Genomic DNA, 19,753 nt, shown 5'->3' with positions numbered 1-19,753 from the left:
AGCCTAAAGAATGGGGGATACAAAAGGCATCCACCATTAACCTTGTGGTCACTGTGAACTTCCTCAGTGGCTTGCTCACTTGGCAGAGCACACTTCTTTTCCTACCTTTAATTGGCTCACACTCACTCTGTAGAACATAACTTCTTTTCCTACCTTTAATAAATGTAAAAGCTCACTACCTTTTTCTCGTGTCTTGTCCATTTCTTTGTTCAGGACACAAGAACCTGGAAGGAATCCCTGAAAAGTTTACCGAACCCCAGTACCTGGTTAACAGTCTGATGTGTCAGAGGGGAGTGAACAAGCAGATAAAGACAACACCCAGGGTGTAAGTACTGAACATGGGAGGTGGCAATTAGGTCAACCTGACAATAATTTGTACATCTGTTGTTATTCTCAGCACCTATCAGGTCACTGTGGGACATTAATTCACTTTGAGCTGAATCAGATAGCCATGAAGGTTCCCATGCTCTGTATCTTGGCTACACTGCCTCTTCTTGCATCTGTTGAGATAAGTATGTGTTTTTTCTACTGTAATCAGTTGATGGGATGAATTGCTTTGAGTTTCAAATCCTGTGTTCTCATATGGCAGGGGAATGGAGGGAAGGACGACAAGAGGGGTAGAAAGGAAAAGGAGAAGAAAAGGAGAATGAAAAGGAAGGGGAGGGAAAAGGAAGAGGAGGATGAAGAAGAGAAGGAGGAAGAGAAGAGGAGAAGGAAAAGGAGCAGGAGGAGGAGGGAAGGAGAGGAAGGAGGCGAAGCAGGAGAAAGGAGAAGGATGAAGATGGGAGGGGAGGGGAGGAGGAAAAAGAGGAAGAAAAAGAAGGGAGGAGGGGGAGGCAAATGAGAAGAGGAGAGGACAGGACGAGGAGGAAGAAGAGGAAAAGGAGGATAAGGGAAGGAGGGGAAGGAGGAGGAGGAGGAAGGAGAAGGGAGAAGGGTAGAGGAGGAGAAAGAGAAAGGTGAATATGCAGGGCACTTTCACAATTTGTAATTCAAGTGACAAGCAACACTGACCAGCTTGAGCACAACTAACCTTAGTGACTGCTAGGGAGTTGGGAAGGTAAAAAAAGGGACTGAGTCTTCCGTGTCTCAGAGGCAGGAGGGCTACAGAGAAGCTGGGAGAAAGAACCACACTTCTGTGGTCCTCACTATGCCATGCTTCCCCCACTTTCAGAAATGCCAACATGAACAGTTCCAGCAGCTTAGCCATGATGAATAAAGACACACAAGGAGGCAAATTATCAGAGAAAGAGAAAACCTACAAAAGAAAAGGCTTCCAAACTAGAGGAAGATGAAGAAAACAGGAAAATAGGGATGAACAATTAACCCTGATACAGTACTTTTCTATATACAGTGGTACCTTGGTTCATGAACTTCATTCTTTTAGACGGTTCTGGAAAAGATGGCTATGTTCATATTCATGAGGGAAGATGGCTGTGGTTGTGTCTATCATCTGATGCAGAGTTCACAAATAAAATTTTGCCAAATGCTTGTTGGCAAACCTAATTTTTCTCAAAGAAAAGAATTTGTGAACCGAAGTACCACTGTATTTCCAAGAGCCACAGAGGCAAACCAAAATGCATGAGAGCTCTATATGACATAGTGTGCCACTTAAAATGCCTCCAATGTTCCCTTAGAAATATTGATATAAATTATTCTCTACTAGGCTATCTGGAAATATGTAAGCATTACTGTTGTAGTAGGTAGTTACTAAAATGGAAACTGTAGTAATCTAGAACTATAAAAATTAAGTTTTATCAGCAAAATCTAAGAAGTGTACAGAGGACAGGGAAAGGGAAAATAAATGCATCTTTAAGTATGTTGAGAAGAAGAAGTAATATAAAAATTGCTCCTGGAAAATTTGAGGAGGTGGAAAAGGATTAGAAGATTCTTTTTCTTCAGAGAGCAGCAGGTACATTTGTTTGATTATCAAAACTTGCAAAGGGAAGATAACTGTTGGAAGAGAAGGAACAGTAGAAACTCCACATAAACGTATAAAAGGGAATGAAAAATTAAAAGAGGAAACAATTTTAAAAAACAAATAATGAATATAGTAAGATAAAAATCACTTGTAACCCAGCACTCTGGGAGACTGAGGCAGTAGGACCACAAGTTCAAGCCAGCCCGTGCAACTTACTGACTTATCAGGGCCCTGTCTCAACATTTAAAAAACAGGCTGGGGATGTAGCTCAGTGTGAAGGTCCTGGGTTTAATGTTCAGTACAAAGAGAAAAAAAAAAAAGGGCTGAGGATTTAGATCAGTGGTTCCACCACCTGCCTCGCAAGGGCAAGGTCCTGAGTTTGATCCCTGGTACCAAAAAACCCCCCCAAAACAAAAAAAAAACAAAATTAGAGAGAAAAAAAAAAGAAAGGAAAAGAAGAATCAGTAGAATCAGTGTATACACTGAATAACTGAATATACTCAACAACTGTCAGTTAAACATGAAACCTAGGCAGTAAACGGATTGAAAATGAGAACAAAATATATCATACGCATGTACCAATTTCCCCAAATGAACATAACTATTCTGTAATACAAACATGCACTAATTAAAAAAGAAAAAGAGAAACCTAGAAATGGGCAGCTTACAAGAAAGAACCTTAACCCAAAGGGATAAAGAATGGCTCAACCTAGAGTGAACTAAGAATTATATATTAGAAAAAAAGAAAATAAATTTAAAAGTATAAGATAAAGATGAAAGTAAAAATAAAAAGTACAATTAATGAAATGATAAGACTCATAAACCTCATGTGCCAAACAACATAATATAGAAAGCAATAATGTAAGAAAAACTTGATAAACATATCATGGAATATTTCAGTAGATTTCTTTCATAACTGAATAGCTCTCAGAAAAAAATGACCACAGATACAGAAGAATTAAAAAACAAAATCAACAACTATTTCATTGATATCTCTAGAAATTTAAACTCAACAAATAAAGTTATTTACAAAACACAACAATATACTATACCCAATCACAAACCTTAAATTATAAAAAGTGAAGACTCCCCCCACCCCCTCAAAAAAGGGAAGACTTTATAGGATCATTCTGTGATCACAGAAAACTAAAATGAGAATAACAAAATTGATTTTTGGAGAGTCCTTCATTCCTTGAAGATTAGGAAACATACACATAGACAACTCAGATAAAAATCATACCATCTGAAGAAAAAATTACAAGTACATGCAGTCCTATAGGAAAAGTAAAAACCTAGAAAAAGTTCTCTCTACAAAATATAAATAATCAAAGTTATTTGAAGAGGTGGCTATCTTGAACCAACATTATTGGAAAAGTAATTAGAGCCTACCTTTGAAAGACACATCTTCAAGACCAGAAAACTTTTCAGCCAAGTTCCATTTAATCTTGAATAGATAACTTTAATTACATCTTAAGTAATTCTAAACTGCAGAAAATGATGAAAAGTTTCCAGTTCATTAAATGAACAAGTATAACTTTCTAAATATACTACACTTTTACTAAATATACACAGGCAAAAGTTTACATATAAGTGGAGAGTGGATGAATTTTCATGAACTAACCGATCTGATTACCTGCACTCAAGATGTTCCCTTATATTACCTTTTCAAGACATAACCCCTCCCCCCCCTCCCTGCCACCAAGGGTTACTACTTTCCTGACTTGTAACAGCACAGATGAGTAAGAATAAAAGTACACACTACTCTTCTATACTTGGCTTTTAAAAAATTTTTGATAGAATGTGAGATTTATTCATTTATTGAATGTGGTTAAAACTGTTGTCACTGCTGTATATTATTTCATAAAGTATTAGTATTATAGAAAATACAGTACTAATATAGAAAATGTGGTGTTAATTCTACAATTGATGGACTTTTGAGTAGTTTTTGGCTTACCAATAGCATTGCTAAAAACATTCTAGAACGTATCTTTTAGTGAACATGTATTTTACACGGTATAGATCTAGGAATAGAATTACTAGATCCCATGGTATGAATATTTTCAACTTTAATAGATCCTGCCAGATGGTTTCCTAATATGTTTGAATGAACTTACATTCTCATCAGCAATGGACTCCCACATTCTTGGCAAACTGTAATTTTTATATCTAATAGTTCATTAAATAAAATTGTAGCTTAATGACACTTATGAGTGTGTATGCTAAAATTCTAAATAACAGATTCTAAGAAAAAATACAATATGATCAAATAGGCTTTATTCCAAGGAGGCCAAGGGTTTTAATGTTAGAACTTTACACATAATTTCAGCTAATCAGTAGTTTAAAGAGTAACACATGACCATATAAAAATGCTGAGAAGGCATCTGATGAAATTTAGCAGCTATTCTTTGTAAAATTTCTCGACAAAATGGGAAACTATTTAAATATAACTTACCAAATAGTAACATAAATATGTAAATAGCTAAGTACCAAAATCGTTTTCACTGAAGTCAGTAACAAACAGATTGGATGCCTATTGCCATTATTATCCAACACTATGTTGGCACTTTTAGACAATTAAGATTTCAGAAAAGAAACCGGTCAAACATTGGAAAAGACAAGATAAAATTTGTATGGATGTCACAATTATATTTCTAAAAATCCCAAGGCACTAGTAAAAATCTAAAATGAATGAGAAGATTTACTAGGCTACATTTAAAAATAAACTTGTTGCACACTAGCATACAGAAACAATAGGTGTCTTCTTTGTTATGACCCCTTAGAAATAGAATGAAAAGTTCATAATGACCAAAGGCGAATATATTTAATACAGACATGGGGCTTAAATGAAAAAGTCCTCTCAAAACTTACTAAATATTAGTAAGATACAAAGAAAATGATACAATGTCCTTAGATGGTAAGACAACATCGTATGTCAAACTTCCCAATATTAATACATAAATTTAAGGTAATTTCACCCCTAGTTGGATAAAACAGGATTAATCACAAACTTCAAATGCCTAAGAACAGACAAGACAGCACAAAGGGTGAAGTGAGAAAAAGCTCTTCTTTGCTACAAAGCCATTATGTACAACTATACTATAAAGTCACTATAATTTGAAGCCATGATATTGCCATATGAAAAGAGAAAGAGAAAAACAATAGCATATTAAGAAATAAAGCTCATGAAAATTTCTCATGACAGAATTGACACTTCAATTTTTCATTGGGAAAAAAGATACTTTAATAAAGGGTGCTGAATTGGCAAAGAGGAATAAAATAAGTTAGGTCCATTATTTGCGTTCTATGTAAAAAAGAAAAATTCCAAATAGAGTAAAAACTTAAATGCACTCAGGAGGCTGAGGCAGGAGGATTGCCAAGAGTTCAAGGGCAGCCTGAACTGCACAGTGAGGCCCAGTCTCGGAAAAAAAAAAAAGATCAAGTTGTGGTTTGTATATGTACCATCCCCCATGATTAATGTTTATGATGTATTGCTAACATATAGTAAATCAAAAATTTACATTGTAAGAGACTATACATGCCACTCAGGGATGGAGACTTTCTTACTACAGAATACTTCGAAATTTCAGACATTTTTAAAAAATGTCTAGATTTTATAAAACAATATAGACATGTGTATAGTAATAGTTTTGAATGGCAAAAGATAACATAAATGGTCAACAGAAAGAGTTGGAGAAAAAACCCCTGCAAATAAGGAAGGTTAACATATATAAAAAGAAAACAAAAATTTTTGGGGGGGTACTGGGGATTGAACTCAAGACCTTGCACTTGCAAGGCAGGCGGCAGCACCACTGAGCTAAATCCCCAGCCCTGAAAACTAAACAAATTTTTAAAAAGTAGAAACATGGGCAAAATGTTAATAAAAATTAAAAAATGAAATGAAGTTAGTAAAAGTTTAAAATATGAGATTAAAAATGCAAATATGCACCAGTCATGGTGGCATAAATGTGTAATACCAGCAGTCTGGGAGGCTGAGGCAGGAGGAGGCCCAGTTTGAGCTCAGCCTGAGTAACTTAGCAACTTAGAACCTACCTTGAAGTAAAGAAACGAAAAGTGCTGGGAATGTGGCTCAGTGTGAAGGTCCTGGGTGCAGTCCCTAGTACCACAAGACAAACACACAAACATGCGATTTACTTAAGAGAAAAACTGAAAGTGAAATCCAAATGGCTATGTTTTATATGGAAAAGGTACTTTTCAACAGACAAGAGCTGGAGAAAATGCTTGCAATCAAGAGAAGAAAGGCTTAATATGTTAGATAATATAAAAAGAACTTAGACCTAGTTAAATAAAAAGATGAACACAAGGAGACAAAAATAGGGATAAAATGACAAATACATGTAAAGGCGTAACTAGGAATATTTGTGGGAGGCAGGAGTTAAGATGGTCCTCATGAACTGTGCTCCTGGTGTTAACTCTCCTGAGGCTACACGACAGGACAAAGGGGCTAGCAGATACAATTAAGGTTTTTAATTAGGTGACCTTAATGTACAGAGAGTGGATGTCAATTTTTCCTCTGCAGGCTGATGTGACTAGTGTTGAGTGTCTGGCTCCTGTGTTTGGGTTTTGCTTTCTGCGGAGAACCAGTGCTGAATCCCAGGAAAAAAAAAGAACTGAGGAGTACTGAGACACCAGGGAGGACTTCCCTGAAGGTGATTCCAATTCAGTAAAGCAGGGAAAGCAGTGTTATGTTTTGGATCTTAAATGTTCCCTGAGAGGCCATGTGTTGAAGTCTTGGTCCCAAATGTTTGGTGCTATTGAGAGATGCTTGAATCTTCAGAAGGTGGAACCCAGTGGGAATTTAGGCTGATGGGACATGCCTTTGAAGGCAATATTGAGATCTCGACTCTCCCTTCTCTTTGTGTCCTGGCTGCCATGAGTGGTGTATAGAAATACTGATTTCAGCCAGTCCCAGGACCCGGAAGGACGCTCCCCGCCTCCATCCCAGGCTCCTAGGGCAGAGAAACTGAGCCAGTCCCAGAACCCGGAAGGAAGCTCTCCCGCTGCCATCCCAAGCTCCTAGGGCACAGAAGGTGAGCCACGTGGGAACCAGAAGCACACAGCCCCCCCCCACCACCATGGAAATGAGAAAACACATAAACAAGCCTCAAAAACAGATTTCCAGATCACCTACAGCAACTCCAAAGGGAAACGAGATGGAACAATCTGATACTCAACCACCTGGACTCTCTGAACTGGCAACAAAAGAGGATCTGGGAAAAATGAAATCAGAAATAATTTCTCAGATAACAGCAAAGATTGTGCTCATAGTGCAAGACATGATTAATAAATCTAGAGAGGACACAGATAAAAAAATAGAGGATATGAGGAACATGATGGAATCCCAACATAGGAAACAAATGGAATCCATAAAACAGATACAAACAGATTTCCAAGAGATTAAAAACTCCATCAAAAGTCTGCACAGCAGAATGAACCAATGTGAGGAGAGAATTTCACATATAGAAGATAAGATTGCAATTAGTGACCAGGAAAAGAAAAATCGCTTTAAAATTATAAGGGAACACGAGAAATCAATCCAGCAGCTGCTAGACGATGCAAAGAAGAATAACATAAGACTGACTGGAGTCAATGAAGAAAAGAGAGAGTGCAGATGACATAAAAAAACTCTTCACAGAAGTGATGGCAGAAAACTTCCCAAGGAGGGGAAAAGAACTTCACATACAGATAAGTGAGGCATATAGGACTCCAGCTAGCCTTGATCAAAAAACATCTACACATAGGCATATAATAGTTAGGATTCCAGAAATCCAACAGAAGAATAAAATTCTACAAGCAGTGAGAGAAAAGAAACAAATCACATACAAAGGAAAGCCCATCAGAATCACAGCAGACTTCTCAATGCAAACCCTCAAGGCAAGAAGAGCTTGGAGTGATGTATTTCAAGCCCTAAAGGAAAACAGAGAGTGGGTGTCCTTAACCAAGTCACAGGAGGGCTTTAAAGCAGAGCATCAGTGTGCATGGTACACACCATGGTACACCTGCCTGTAACCCCAGCTACTTGGAAGGCCAAGATAGGAGTATCACAAGGTTAAGGTCAGCCAGGGCAATTTAATGTGACCTTATCTCAAAATACAAAAAAAAAAAAAAAAAAGTTGGAAATTAGCTCAGCACTTCTGGGCTCGAACTCTAGTGTTGTAAAAATTTTAAAAATAAAAAATCTCAGCACTAGGGAGGCTGAGGCAAGGATTTTGAGTCTGAGCTACAGCAAGAACCTGTTTTAAAAATCCAAGAGCATTTTTCTCTGGCGGGTAACAGAAAAGAAAGCAGCATCAATGTATGACAGCATTTGATAAACCCTCGCTAACTCTGAAAATGGAGGGGCCACATGCAAAGACCAGTGAGTGATCATTAAGAGGCTCGCCCCTCAGACAGCTTCATTTCAGTCCTGTTAGGCCCTGAACAGAGAGCTCAACTGGGTCCGCTTATACTTCTTCAAAATTGTAACCAATGGGTGCTGCTTTAAGCTACTAAATTTGTGGTAATTTGTAATTTGTTATGCAGCCATGGAAAAACATTCACTTACGAAGCAATTCAAATGATCAAGTGTAGGTAAAGACAGCCAAATTTATAGCAGTCAGGAAACTGAAAATTAAAATGCGTTAACACTTGAGAAATCACTACACCCACAAGGCTTCGTTTTCTCTACTTCTTTTTTAATGTTATAGCATCTATTGCCAGTGGGTATAAAGGGAAAAGTGTTTTTACACATTAACTGATAGAAATATACATTGTTCCAGACTTTTTGGGAAATAATCTTGCAACAATTATTAAACATTTTAAATATACATATCCCTCAATCCAGCAATCCCAAGGACTATTCCACAGAAGTAAAACCATCATAATCACATATATACAGGAATGTTTACTATAATGGTAAAATATCTGGTAATAAATACTCATCAATATGGAAGATTCAATAAGTTGTGGTATGCCATCACTATTATACAGCCATTAAAAGAATGAAACAGCTGTAAAATAGGCTTTAGATCAGATTGTTCATGGAGAAAAGTGGAATGCAGAGAATATATATGACTCCATTTATTTAAAGCAAATTGGCCCACCAAAAAAATCTCATCTTATGTAGATTGTGTGTGAAGAAATTTAAAAGATTTGTAGAGTGCTCATGGTACACTGAATTAGAAAAAATAAGTTGTAGAGTAATATGTAGAATAAGACAAATAAAGGCCCTTATGTAATATTTATGTACATACTTGAATGAACATTTAGAAATATCGAGGTAAGAGTGAAGGGATATGATGGAAGATGATTTGTTTTGCCATTATATGTTCATTTCATTATTTGTTTTTGTATTCAGTACTAATTTAAATTGTATTATTCATTTGTATCACTCTTATACTTTCAAAAACATTAAATCATCCCTACACTCAGCACTTATCACTAACATTTCATATATTTTACTTGTTTGTTCTTCTCCAGTGGAATATAAGCTACATTAGAAAGGCTTGTGTCTGTTCACTACTGACTGCCAGCACCTAAAACTTTCAGTATACAGCAGGGACTCAAATATGGGGGTGGGGGGTGGTGTGCCATCAGCAGGGTTTAGATACCTTCTTCTCTCTCACGTGTGGTGTTCAGTTCTCAATCAGGCAGGACTGGGTGTGTGCAGCATAAGGAGGGCACTGACTTGGGGATCCTGTTGCCTTCAGCACCTGTAAGGTGGGGTCCAAATTCTTCCCCAACCAGGACATAGACCTCAAACTTAGGATCAGATCCACAGATTTAAATGCATTTGAGCATTACCTAGGGACCAGCAGGGATTTTTTTTGTTTTTGATGATTATGACAGATTTAGAATTTTGAAATAAGTGGGCTTATGATAAGCAACAAATATTTGAGCTCCTTCTACATGGAAAGGCACCAGGCGAAGTGCTAAGGGGAATATAAGAAAAACAAATGTGGTCCCTGCCTCAAGGAGCTTATAAAGACAGATGCAAATACAGTAAGACCCCGACTTACAATCATTTGAGCTGCAAACTTTCAGAGACAGAATGGACTTCGCATTAGGAACATTTGTGGATGCAAACAAATTGAGGGAGCAGCTCAAGTGCCTGCCAGACATTGCCACAGTTGTGCTGCTGTGTGCTTAAAGTGCGATGTTGTACAATAGTTCAGTGCTCGTTTTAAGATAACTGTAGAAGTATTATTTACAGTATTTTTATGTGTTTGATTTTTTTGTTTTACATTGTATATCTGTGTCAAAGGTTCAGACTATTCATAATGAATTATGAACATTCTCCCAAAATGGAACTCATTCGTAAGTCAGGGGACTTATTGTAATCATTAACTGTCTTATTTTATTAAGTAACAAATAAGCAGTACTTAATACACAAAATCTGGATTAAGGGTGATTAATCAAGACATTCAATAAAATCACCAACTATTTCTCATGCCTCAGAAAAAAATATTCACAAGAGTGTGAAAGATAATGTATAAAATAAATTTCATCATATATTCCTTGTAAAATGTTGTCCTCCAGAAAGACTTTCTAAAAATCACACAAAATAAAATTTTTGTGTATTTATCAGTAAAGGCTAGCTATATATCAACTGCATACAACCAAGGACTCAAAATCTACAATTAAGTTCAATAGTAAAATAATTTCTGCTTTCAGAAAACAATGTTTCTAAAGAGAAAGAAACCTGCAAGCTTTAAGAAACAAAGAAAGAAACAGACTTTAACCAGGAGATGTGTATTCTTAAGTAATCTATAGAAATAAAGGAGTTTATTGTCTTGGTTGCTTAAAAGGCTGAGGATGGGAATGCAGGTACCTCTCTATGAAGCTGATCTCATTTCTGTTGGGTATGTAAGCAGCAGTGGGATTGCAGGATCATATGGTAGTTCTATTTTTAGTTTTCAAAGGAACCTCCATATTTTTCATAATGGCTATACTAATTTACAATTCCACAATGTATTAAGAATTCCTCTTTCTCCACATTTTTCCTATTTCAAGGGGTTACTATCCAACCACACAAAAGCATGAAATCCTATCATTTAAGTGAAATCAGTCAAGCACAGGAAAACAAATACCAAATGATACCAACTTGTGCAATCTGAAAAAGTTGATCTCATAGAAAGTGGTTACCAGAGAATGGGGAGAGTAAAAGAGAGGGCACAGGGGAGAGCTTGGTGAATGGACGTTATATTCAGAAAAAATGAATAAATCTGGTGTACTACAAGCACAGCAGGATGCATTGATAAAGGAATGATGTAAGTTTAAGGTGATATATATGCTAATTATCCTAAGTAGATCATTATCTAATATGTATATGAATCAAAACATCACATTGTAGTTCATGTAGATGTTCAATTACTTTTAATTTTTTTAAAGGAACAAAAGCCTGAATGTTTTACAGTTGAAAGTAAGTCAGATTCCTTTCTGACCTATGTAAGGAAGCTAAACAAGTACTAATTCACTGAAAAAGTTTTCATCAAAATGAATTAAAGTTAAATGTGTGTTAGCTGAAGCTGTGAACTTTCAAAATCTGTGAGAAGAAACTGGTAGGCCCTAACCTTGTTAGCTGCAAGAGGACACTGCTGACACTTTTCACATGGTATACATGCTATAAGCTTAATGTTCCACTCATTTTATCATGTATCAAATAACTAAGGCCCTACTTTATCTGGAAACAATGTGAAAAAAATACTGGTTTTCAGTCAGCAAAATACTGCGTCATTTACCATATAAGCATGCCTACACAGCAATTTTAAGTACTGAATTGGAGAAGGGGGGAAATATTCACAAACAAGAGTCAAAAGACAGGTGAGACCACTGAGTTTTCCTTTTCCTAAAATACACACTCAGTGAAATGATCCTATCAACAGGATACTCATATGAAGGAAAAAATTTCAGTACATTTTAAAAGATGCTCAGTTAAAGCCACCCAAAACAGAACTCACCTTGCAAAAATGGTTCTATTTTCTCATGAGACTACTCAGGGAAGACATACCTGGGCTTGTTAAATCATTCCCTAAAATATAATGCAAACTATACTGGCTGATACTGTACTGGGGGCTCTGAAATACTTTTGATGTCTTTTCTAAAAATCTTTAAATAACAGGAACCAATGACAAACTAGGCAAAATATGGAGTTGTTCATTTTTTGAGGTAGAAAGTAATCATCTTTACAGCCCACTTAATGAGAAATGGAAGGCAAGGATAGCCTAGGTCACAAGATTTTCTCACCTCATCCAACTTATCCAGCACCCAAAGTAAACTTTCTGATGAAATTATTTTTGCTATAAGATTCTGTTAGAGCGGGTGTGGTGGTGTATACCTATAACCCTAGCACTCTGGGAGGCTGAAGCTGAGGCAGGAGAATCAAATGTTGAGCCCTACCTGGGCAACTGGACAACTAACTTAGCAAGACCCCATCTCAAAATAAAAAGAAGTCGGGGATGTAGCTGAGTATGAAGGCTATGGGTTCAATCCTAGTACTGCAAAAAAATAAAATAAAAAAGTCTAGCTTATGTATGAAAAATTACTGTCTTTTTCCCACTTCCATAGGAAGTAGTTCAAAGTCAGGATATTTAATATTTCAGCACATTATATATGAACTACCAGCGGTTTAATGCTACAACTCATGATTAATGTAAAATCTTGCTTTCTGAGCACTTTTTTCATTAACAGAAGTTTTAAGCTTGCAAATTCATATTTGTGAATGATAGTACCCTTAATTTTATGATTCTATTACCTATGTACATGTCTATTTATCTACTTACCTGTCTATCTAGATCTCTTACATCTTTGGTTTGAGGTTATATAATTGGGAACCTTGTACATATACTGGATCTTTTGAGGGCATAAAAAACTATTGCATAAATTAACAACACTAACTCTTGTACTCCAGTGCTAGTCAACGAATGTCTTTCTGTGGGTTCTTCTTACATCATTGGGCTAGTTTAGCTCTCTAAGTACACAGGAAGTCAATGTGGAGCTAGCATTTGGACCAGTCTTCATGTATGGTGAACTGCTAAAGCACCAAAGACAGAACTTTCTATGAAATAGGCTTTTCCTTTTATCTGGATTTTACAGATTCTACTCAAATATCAGATCCTTCCACAAATATGACTGAAGCTGCCTTATATTTAGTCTAATATCAATTAGGATTAAGGCTTTAGGGTAGGTAGAGTCTTAAGTGATACTTAAGTAAGTCACTGCTGGATTTTAGATTCTGTTTTTGCAAGTATACAAAGTTAAATTTTATGTTCTAGAGGATTAAGTTGTAGCTGAGTGGTATAGCACTTGCCTTATATGCACAAGATCCTGGGTTTGATCCTATCACTGGAAAAGTCTGTTCCAGAAATGAATAGATTCCAATTTCAGAACTGCAGAGCTGTATGCTGTGTTTCTTTATAGAACTGGAGTGTCCTGGTCATTGCAAATGAGAAATTAACAAGTGGAGAGATGCTTCATGACCGGGTCTTGGTATTAAACGATCTGACAGACTCCAAGATGACTATGGGAATACCCTAAGTGCCAGGACAAGGCTGGAAACATTCAAAACCTCAGTTGTCTTAGGAAACTCAAGTCAGATCAGAGTACTACTTGACTTAGGCCAACCCCAGAGGGTTCATCAATTCATGAATAACTTTGACTTTCTAAGGTCAAAATATTTGAATAACTCCTGACCTTCTAAGCCGGATCACTCCAGAGTTACTTCAACAAATCATGTCTCGGTTCATATTAAAAAGGACAAAAGGGCATTTCTGACACTACTGTACCAGCATACCGACCATCATGACAGAAGGGGAGGTATCAGAGTCTATATTGTATTGTGACTCCAAATTGCAACAAGCATACTATGAGTTCTGAGCAGGCAAAACCCTTAAAAGGATCAAAGGGGTAGAGGATGTCAAGGGCTCATGATTGCCAAGTAGTCAAAGAAAAAAATCAAAATACTAAAATTATACACGTGTGTTTGTACAACTTTTAAAAAGCATTATATATAAATTTATGTGTGCGTATTAGATTTTAAAGAATCATTGAATGGAATATTTGAAAGATAAAAAAACCTATTTGTCCCTCAAAGTTGTCAATGATCCAATCTTACAGGGAATTTTAATTTTACTGGCTTTTCAAAGGCCCAAATCCTATTTAATGACAAACTTCTATACAATCCACATAATCAACAATTAAGACTGCTTCATTACTTTGGATTCATATCAACTTTGTCTAATACCTTTTAACTTCTCTGTACCCCTTGGCCTAATATCCCTCCAACAAAACCCCCGAACAGATTCACTGCAAAGTCATAGCTACATTCCAAATCTGACACATACTGCAATTCATGAGACACCTATACCACATTATCTATATTTGTACACTTTATTTAAAAACAAATGATACACTTAGAACCACCAAAAATGTATATCTTAATTAGCTTACCCATACCCTGAATTTACAAAGGAAACTTCTTGCACCACAAAAATTAGCATTTGGATTAATTTACATTAATCAATATTATAACTAAAATGTAAAATACCTGAAGATCAACACTCTGGCCCAGGGCTCACCAGCTGGGGGCTTGGATGTGGAGAGAAAAGGTTACTTAGGAATCTAAACTGATGATACTCTGAGATCAGCTCTAATAAACAAAGGTTGAGAAGACATAAAATAACCAGTAGATTTTAGTATCACAAATTAGTGGTTCCTCCTAAAAACAGGTGTTAGATAATACAGAAGGGAGGGACTTAAGGGGTTATTTCTTAATCTGGTCTGGAAAAAAAAGTATGGTTTCTCAGAAGAGGCCAACTTCAGCCAAAAAATGGAGAAAGCAGGGAGACGGGTATGTGCTAGATCCAAGACTTCCAATGCTGATAATGCCAAATTTAGCAGCTCTCTACACCTCAGTGAAAATACCATTCTCTTGAGACATTTTCAGAGAGAGCTAACGTACAATGGGGGAAAGTCATTCTACATTAACAAGGCACTCACTGGTTCACAGCCTGCTAAAAAACACAGGCAGACATTAGAGTTAATATAAATTAAAACAAACTTTCTACTTTGCTTCAAAGGGATGTCAAATATGTGGGCCCAGTTAAATAAAACCTAAAGCCTGATTAGCAAAGATTCTGAAAATTATGTTCCCTAAGTACCTCTTCAGGAATACTGCTAGAATAAATTTGTGGAATCTATGGATCCCTTTTGGTTTACATTTGTGAGACTTTTTTTATGATTAAAAATATAAAGAATCTGTAAAATACTTTGTTAACCTGGAATCCCTTACACTGGTATTGTCATCCAGTTGGATAATGAATGTGGCTAATTAAAAAGCTTTTAATGGCAAAGGTAAAAATGATTCAAATTAGTGTTCTTGCTTTCAAATATAGGTATGTTAGTTTTCTGGACTTTGCCCTAAAATGGAGTTTAGGAATTGGTACATTTCACAAAAATATACACACTTTAGTTAGCTAGTACTTTTGTACAACCAGAATCCCAGTGTTGAACACTTAAAATACTGCAATCATATAAATAAACAAGTAACATAATAATAGAGGCAACTTCTGAGTAAATAAAATGAATGATTATGTACTTATTAAGTCTAGAAATAGCTTTCAAAAAAGGCTGAATAAAATTACACTTAGAACTTTTTTTCATGTAAATTCAGTAACAATGTATCTTGGTTAAAAACATCACACAGATATACACCAACCAGAGATTATTTCCACTCACTAACAACACTGATGGTTAATTTTAAGCCATTCTTTCCAATGAAAACAAAAATTGATTCTCAGTTTTTCAATCTGACTTTGACAATACAACTTAAATGACAAAGCCTGAGAAAAGCACCAACATAGATTTTTAAATTGCATCCAACCACCATTTCAGATGTCATAGTTTTTACTTTAGTTAAAACGGCAGCAATGATGAGGTAGATATGAGAGATGCCATTTAAATTCTTAAGACTATTTTTAGGTGGAATTTTAACTAGTTCAGGTGTTTAAAAATAATTGTTACTAGTTGAATGTTCATCACATAAGAATTGTACATGCTCTTGTTTAACAAGGAAGATATATGAATTACTAAAAAAGAGATCTTTAAAAAATTACAATGTAAATAAGATCCTGTAATTTTAGTGAATTAATTTCTTTCACCTGAACTTGGCAATAATTAAACAACAGCTACTTATTCTCTACTGAAATTCTAGGAGTTCACATTCAAAATTCTTGGAAAGCATATATGGTGCTCAGAAGAGCACAAAGACAACGCATGAAATGTCCCCTGAAGTCCTAGAGGTTGAGCAAATACGTTAAAAAGACATTGATGGTCACAAATCAGGACCTTCACAGATTGGCAAACACACGCAAATACACACACACACACACTGTATCTCTCTCTCTTCCCTTTCTCCTTCTCTCTTTCACCCCCACCCCCCACCCCCGACACAAATTCAATCTCCATCCTCACTGTAAGGCTGCATTTGAACTTTTTTTTTTTAAAGGCACCTCTCATTTTCTAGCTATTGCCTTCTGGATGATTTATATTTTGTTAAAAAGCCTGAATGTTCAATGAAAATAGTTCAGTACTGAGAATGGAATATTTTTCAATTCACATTTGAATAGCCAGGTTTTCTTACATTCAGATTTTAATAAACTAGAATGACAGTTTTTAAAACAAGCATGCTAGCCTATAATGAATTATAGTATATACAGTAATTTAAACATTTAGAGCTATATATTATACTGCAAAAGCAAAGCACAACACTCATCATACTCATTATCAGCTGTGTACACTACCTCCCAAAATGAAAATGCAAAACAGTAAACTGCACCTATGGTTATATATATATATATATATATATATAATATAGTTTATATATTATATATATTTATATAATATATATAATATATATTTATAAAATATACATACATTTTAGACATTTTCAAATAAATCTTCATCATTGTCTCCAAAAGAAATTTATACCAAGAATACTGAAGGAATGAAAGTTAGATAAACAAAAAATTTCTCACAAAGTTCATTATCAGTGATACAGCTTAATTTTCCTTTAGTCATAACTAAAATGATTATAAAAGCTAAATACTTTGCATAACTAATTATCTGTTTAATGGCAAAAATTGCTAAATTTGTTCAATATAAAAATACTGAAGGTCATTATATCACTATGTTAAATATTTGTCTATGGTTTGAGTAGCAAATGAGCTCCACATGACAGCTGAATTTTGAAAACGGTACTGCGAGCTCCCAGAGATGTATCCTTAGCATATGAAAATAAGGCAGGAACCCACACCACCTGATTTTCATACTATTCCAATACATTCCATCCAAAATATTTACAATTCAAGCATTATGAAAGCATTTCAATGACTGAATCTCCAATTTGTTCATTTTGTCAATTTCCATTGAATTTTCAATAGGATGGAGGAAAAGTCAGACACATGAATATGCTACCATCTGATTGGAAGACAGCTTTGGCTCATTTCTAGGCTAGGTTCATACAGTGCTAGTATATAAGAATCTATGTACAATCTCAAGGGGTGCAGCATTGGCTTCCTAAGGAACTTTCAACAGTTCCATCATTTGCACTGTTAGCACATTTCTAGGTTATTTTCCACTATTAGAAAACTGCAACTATGGGCATAAAACCCACAGGGAAAGAGAGTATCTTGGTTTTCAGAATTTCCGTGACATAAGTAAAACAGACACTGAAGACCTGGAAGGTAATTAAAGCAATAATTGGTAGAACAATAGCTTTGTGGATATCCATCATAAACATACCAAGTATGGGCACCTGACGGGGATTTCCCAATATTATACAAATGTTAGCAATTTCTTCACTTCATGAAGAACAAAAAAGAATTTACTAACACAATGTAGAATTCTATATATGCATGGAAATACAAGCATTCACCTGGTAGCTTATGTTTAGGTGAACTCATTTGATTATATAAAATCTTTCAAGCCTGCTCATTAACCAAAGCACAAAGATGAAATATTTTCAATTATTCCTATCACCAAGAGAATACTACTTCAAGAAGCAGATGTACCTATCAGAAATTTCATTACTATGACAATGAAATATGTAGGGGTAGGAATGTAGGAATTACCTTAATGGGTTAAGTATTTATGGATACAATCTTTCCAAAGACTGAGAGCCTATGGCATGCACATTTTGGTGAAAAGCTGGACATTGAGAATTTATTTTTAATATTTAGACTAGGCTCTGTCATTTGGGGCAAAGAAGAGAAAGAGTATATTAAAAGGGGTATACCAATTGTAGGGACCAGAGTTACATGACAGGGCACTAATTGCAGATAGTAGGGTCATGAGAATCCAAAAGCCAACCTGTGGGTCATAGGTAAAGTGGATTTGGAAACAATTATTAATTTACTGCACAGAAAAATGTGTATTCCAATTAAAAAAGAGAGAGGCTCTTTTAATCAACATAAGGTATTAAATTCTTTCCTCTAGATTTTCAAGATATTCTTCTTTGAGATACCAACAGGATTTCTAGGGTATAAAATATTTGTTTTATTTAGTACTGCTGTAAAAGCAGCTGCCTGAGGCTAACCATACTCTTTGGATGATTAAAACATAATAATTACAAACTATTTTTGTTAGGTGTCAGGTAACATGAATGTGGGAAACAAGGAAGAGCAGGTTATGAAGGAAGCATGGTTATGTGGGAGTAACAAATGAGTACCACCAAATAACTTTTGTCTTTTTTAGTCACTGGAAGGCAAAATTTCATTAATATAAAATAATCACTCTGGTACTATATCACACGAATAAGGTGAATTTTAAAATAGAAATTATTATAAAGAAATGCCCTGTTTTCCCTTAAAAATAAACAGAACCTTTAATTTGAGTAAGTTAAATCTTTTAGTAAAACACTCTCAACTATTCTTCATAATGGCAAATGTTTAATAGCTAGACTTTAGAATGGTACCAAATCTACTTTCAAAACTGTAATACAATACAAAACTCTGCTTTCAAATTAAATATTTGTTCAGCCTTTCTGAATAGTAATGTACTTAACATATTACTGCACCATTCTCCATAATAGGTAAAATGCTTTGCCATGTGTTTTATGCAAACAGCTTATAGGGGAGCTAAACTAAAAGCTCATTTTAACACTGGTGTGGTCATTATAAACATTGGGGTTAGTACAGCAAATATAATAAAGATTATTGTTTTGACTACCTAATATGTTTAATAGGATTTCTCAAGGGGAGAAGTAGGTCTAAGCTTCTGTTTTTCCTCTATCATGCCCAGCCATCCAACTTTTAATTATCCACCACAGCATGCCCTGTTTCCTCAATAAAGATAAGCTAAACCTATGTTTGCTCAGGCCTGCCTAGTGAATTAGAACAACTCCAGAAATAAGAGTCTCTTTGGGGGGAATTTGAAAGTTTTCAGGCTCACAGATTCAACTGAGCTTGCAGCAACCTGAACAAACCCTAATTTTAGAAAACAGTATAGGAACTGCAAAAACTATACTTTAACAAATGTTTTCTGTGCTCCTTCAGCAGAACAAAAGGGCAGGGACAGTTGATTTTTCCCTGGTCTTCTGTATCTCTTTTGTGCAGTTGATTATTTATAAAGAGCTAGAAGGTGAAGACGATGCATCATGTCATACAAAGACTTTAGCAAGTGCATCAGCTCCAGCACTGGCTATATAGCATTTAGATGGGTGGAAAGCTACATCATGAATTGATTCTTCAAATTTTTTCCGATGAGCTGTGAACTCTTGGATACATGTCTTACTTTCTAGATTCCATAAACGTATTGAACAGTCATGACCTGTAAAAAGAG

The 19,753-nt window shown here is 35.5% G+C and overlaps 1 protein-coding gene across 4 annotated transcripts in view; it reads right to left on the bottom strand.

Moving 5' to 3' along the window:
* Window positions 1-8,592: 8,592 nt before the first annotated feature.
* The window catches only part of Strn (striatin), a 117,776-nt gene continuing 106,615 nt past the window's right edge, over window positions 8,593-19,753 (bottom strand). For all 4 annotated transcript variants that reach the window (XM_013070172.3, XM_021253721.2, XM_087216135.1 and 1 more), the window contains one exon: window positions 8,593-19,741. In XM_013070172.3, coding sequence (XP_012925626.1) covers window positions 19,572-19,741 — 170 coding nt within the window. In that variant the 3' untranslated portion in view covers window positions 8,593-19,571. The remainder of the gene's footprint in view (window positions 19,742-19,753) is intronic.

The sequence above is a fragment of the Heterocephalus glaber genome, unplaced genomic scaffold (genome assembly GCF_053883595.1).
Source record: "Heterocephalus glaber isolate CG9 unplaced genomic scaffold, H.glaber_assembly_v1.0 deba00001457, whole genome shotgun sequence".
In the NCBI taxonomy this organism is placed as follows: domain Eukaryota; kingdom Metazoa; phylum Chordata; class Mammalia; order Rodentia; family Bathyergidae; genus Heterocephalus; species Heterocephalus glaber.
Note: the sequence above shows the minus strand (reverse complement) of the source record. Positions and strands in the feature narration are given on the sequence as shown.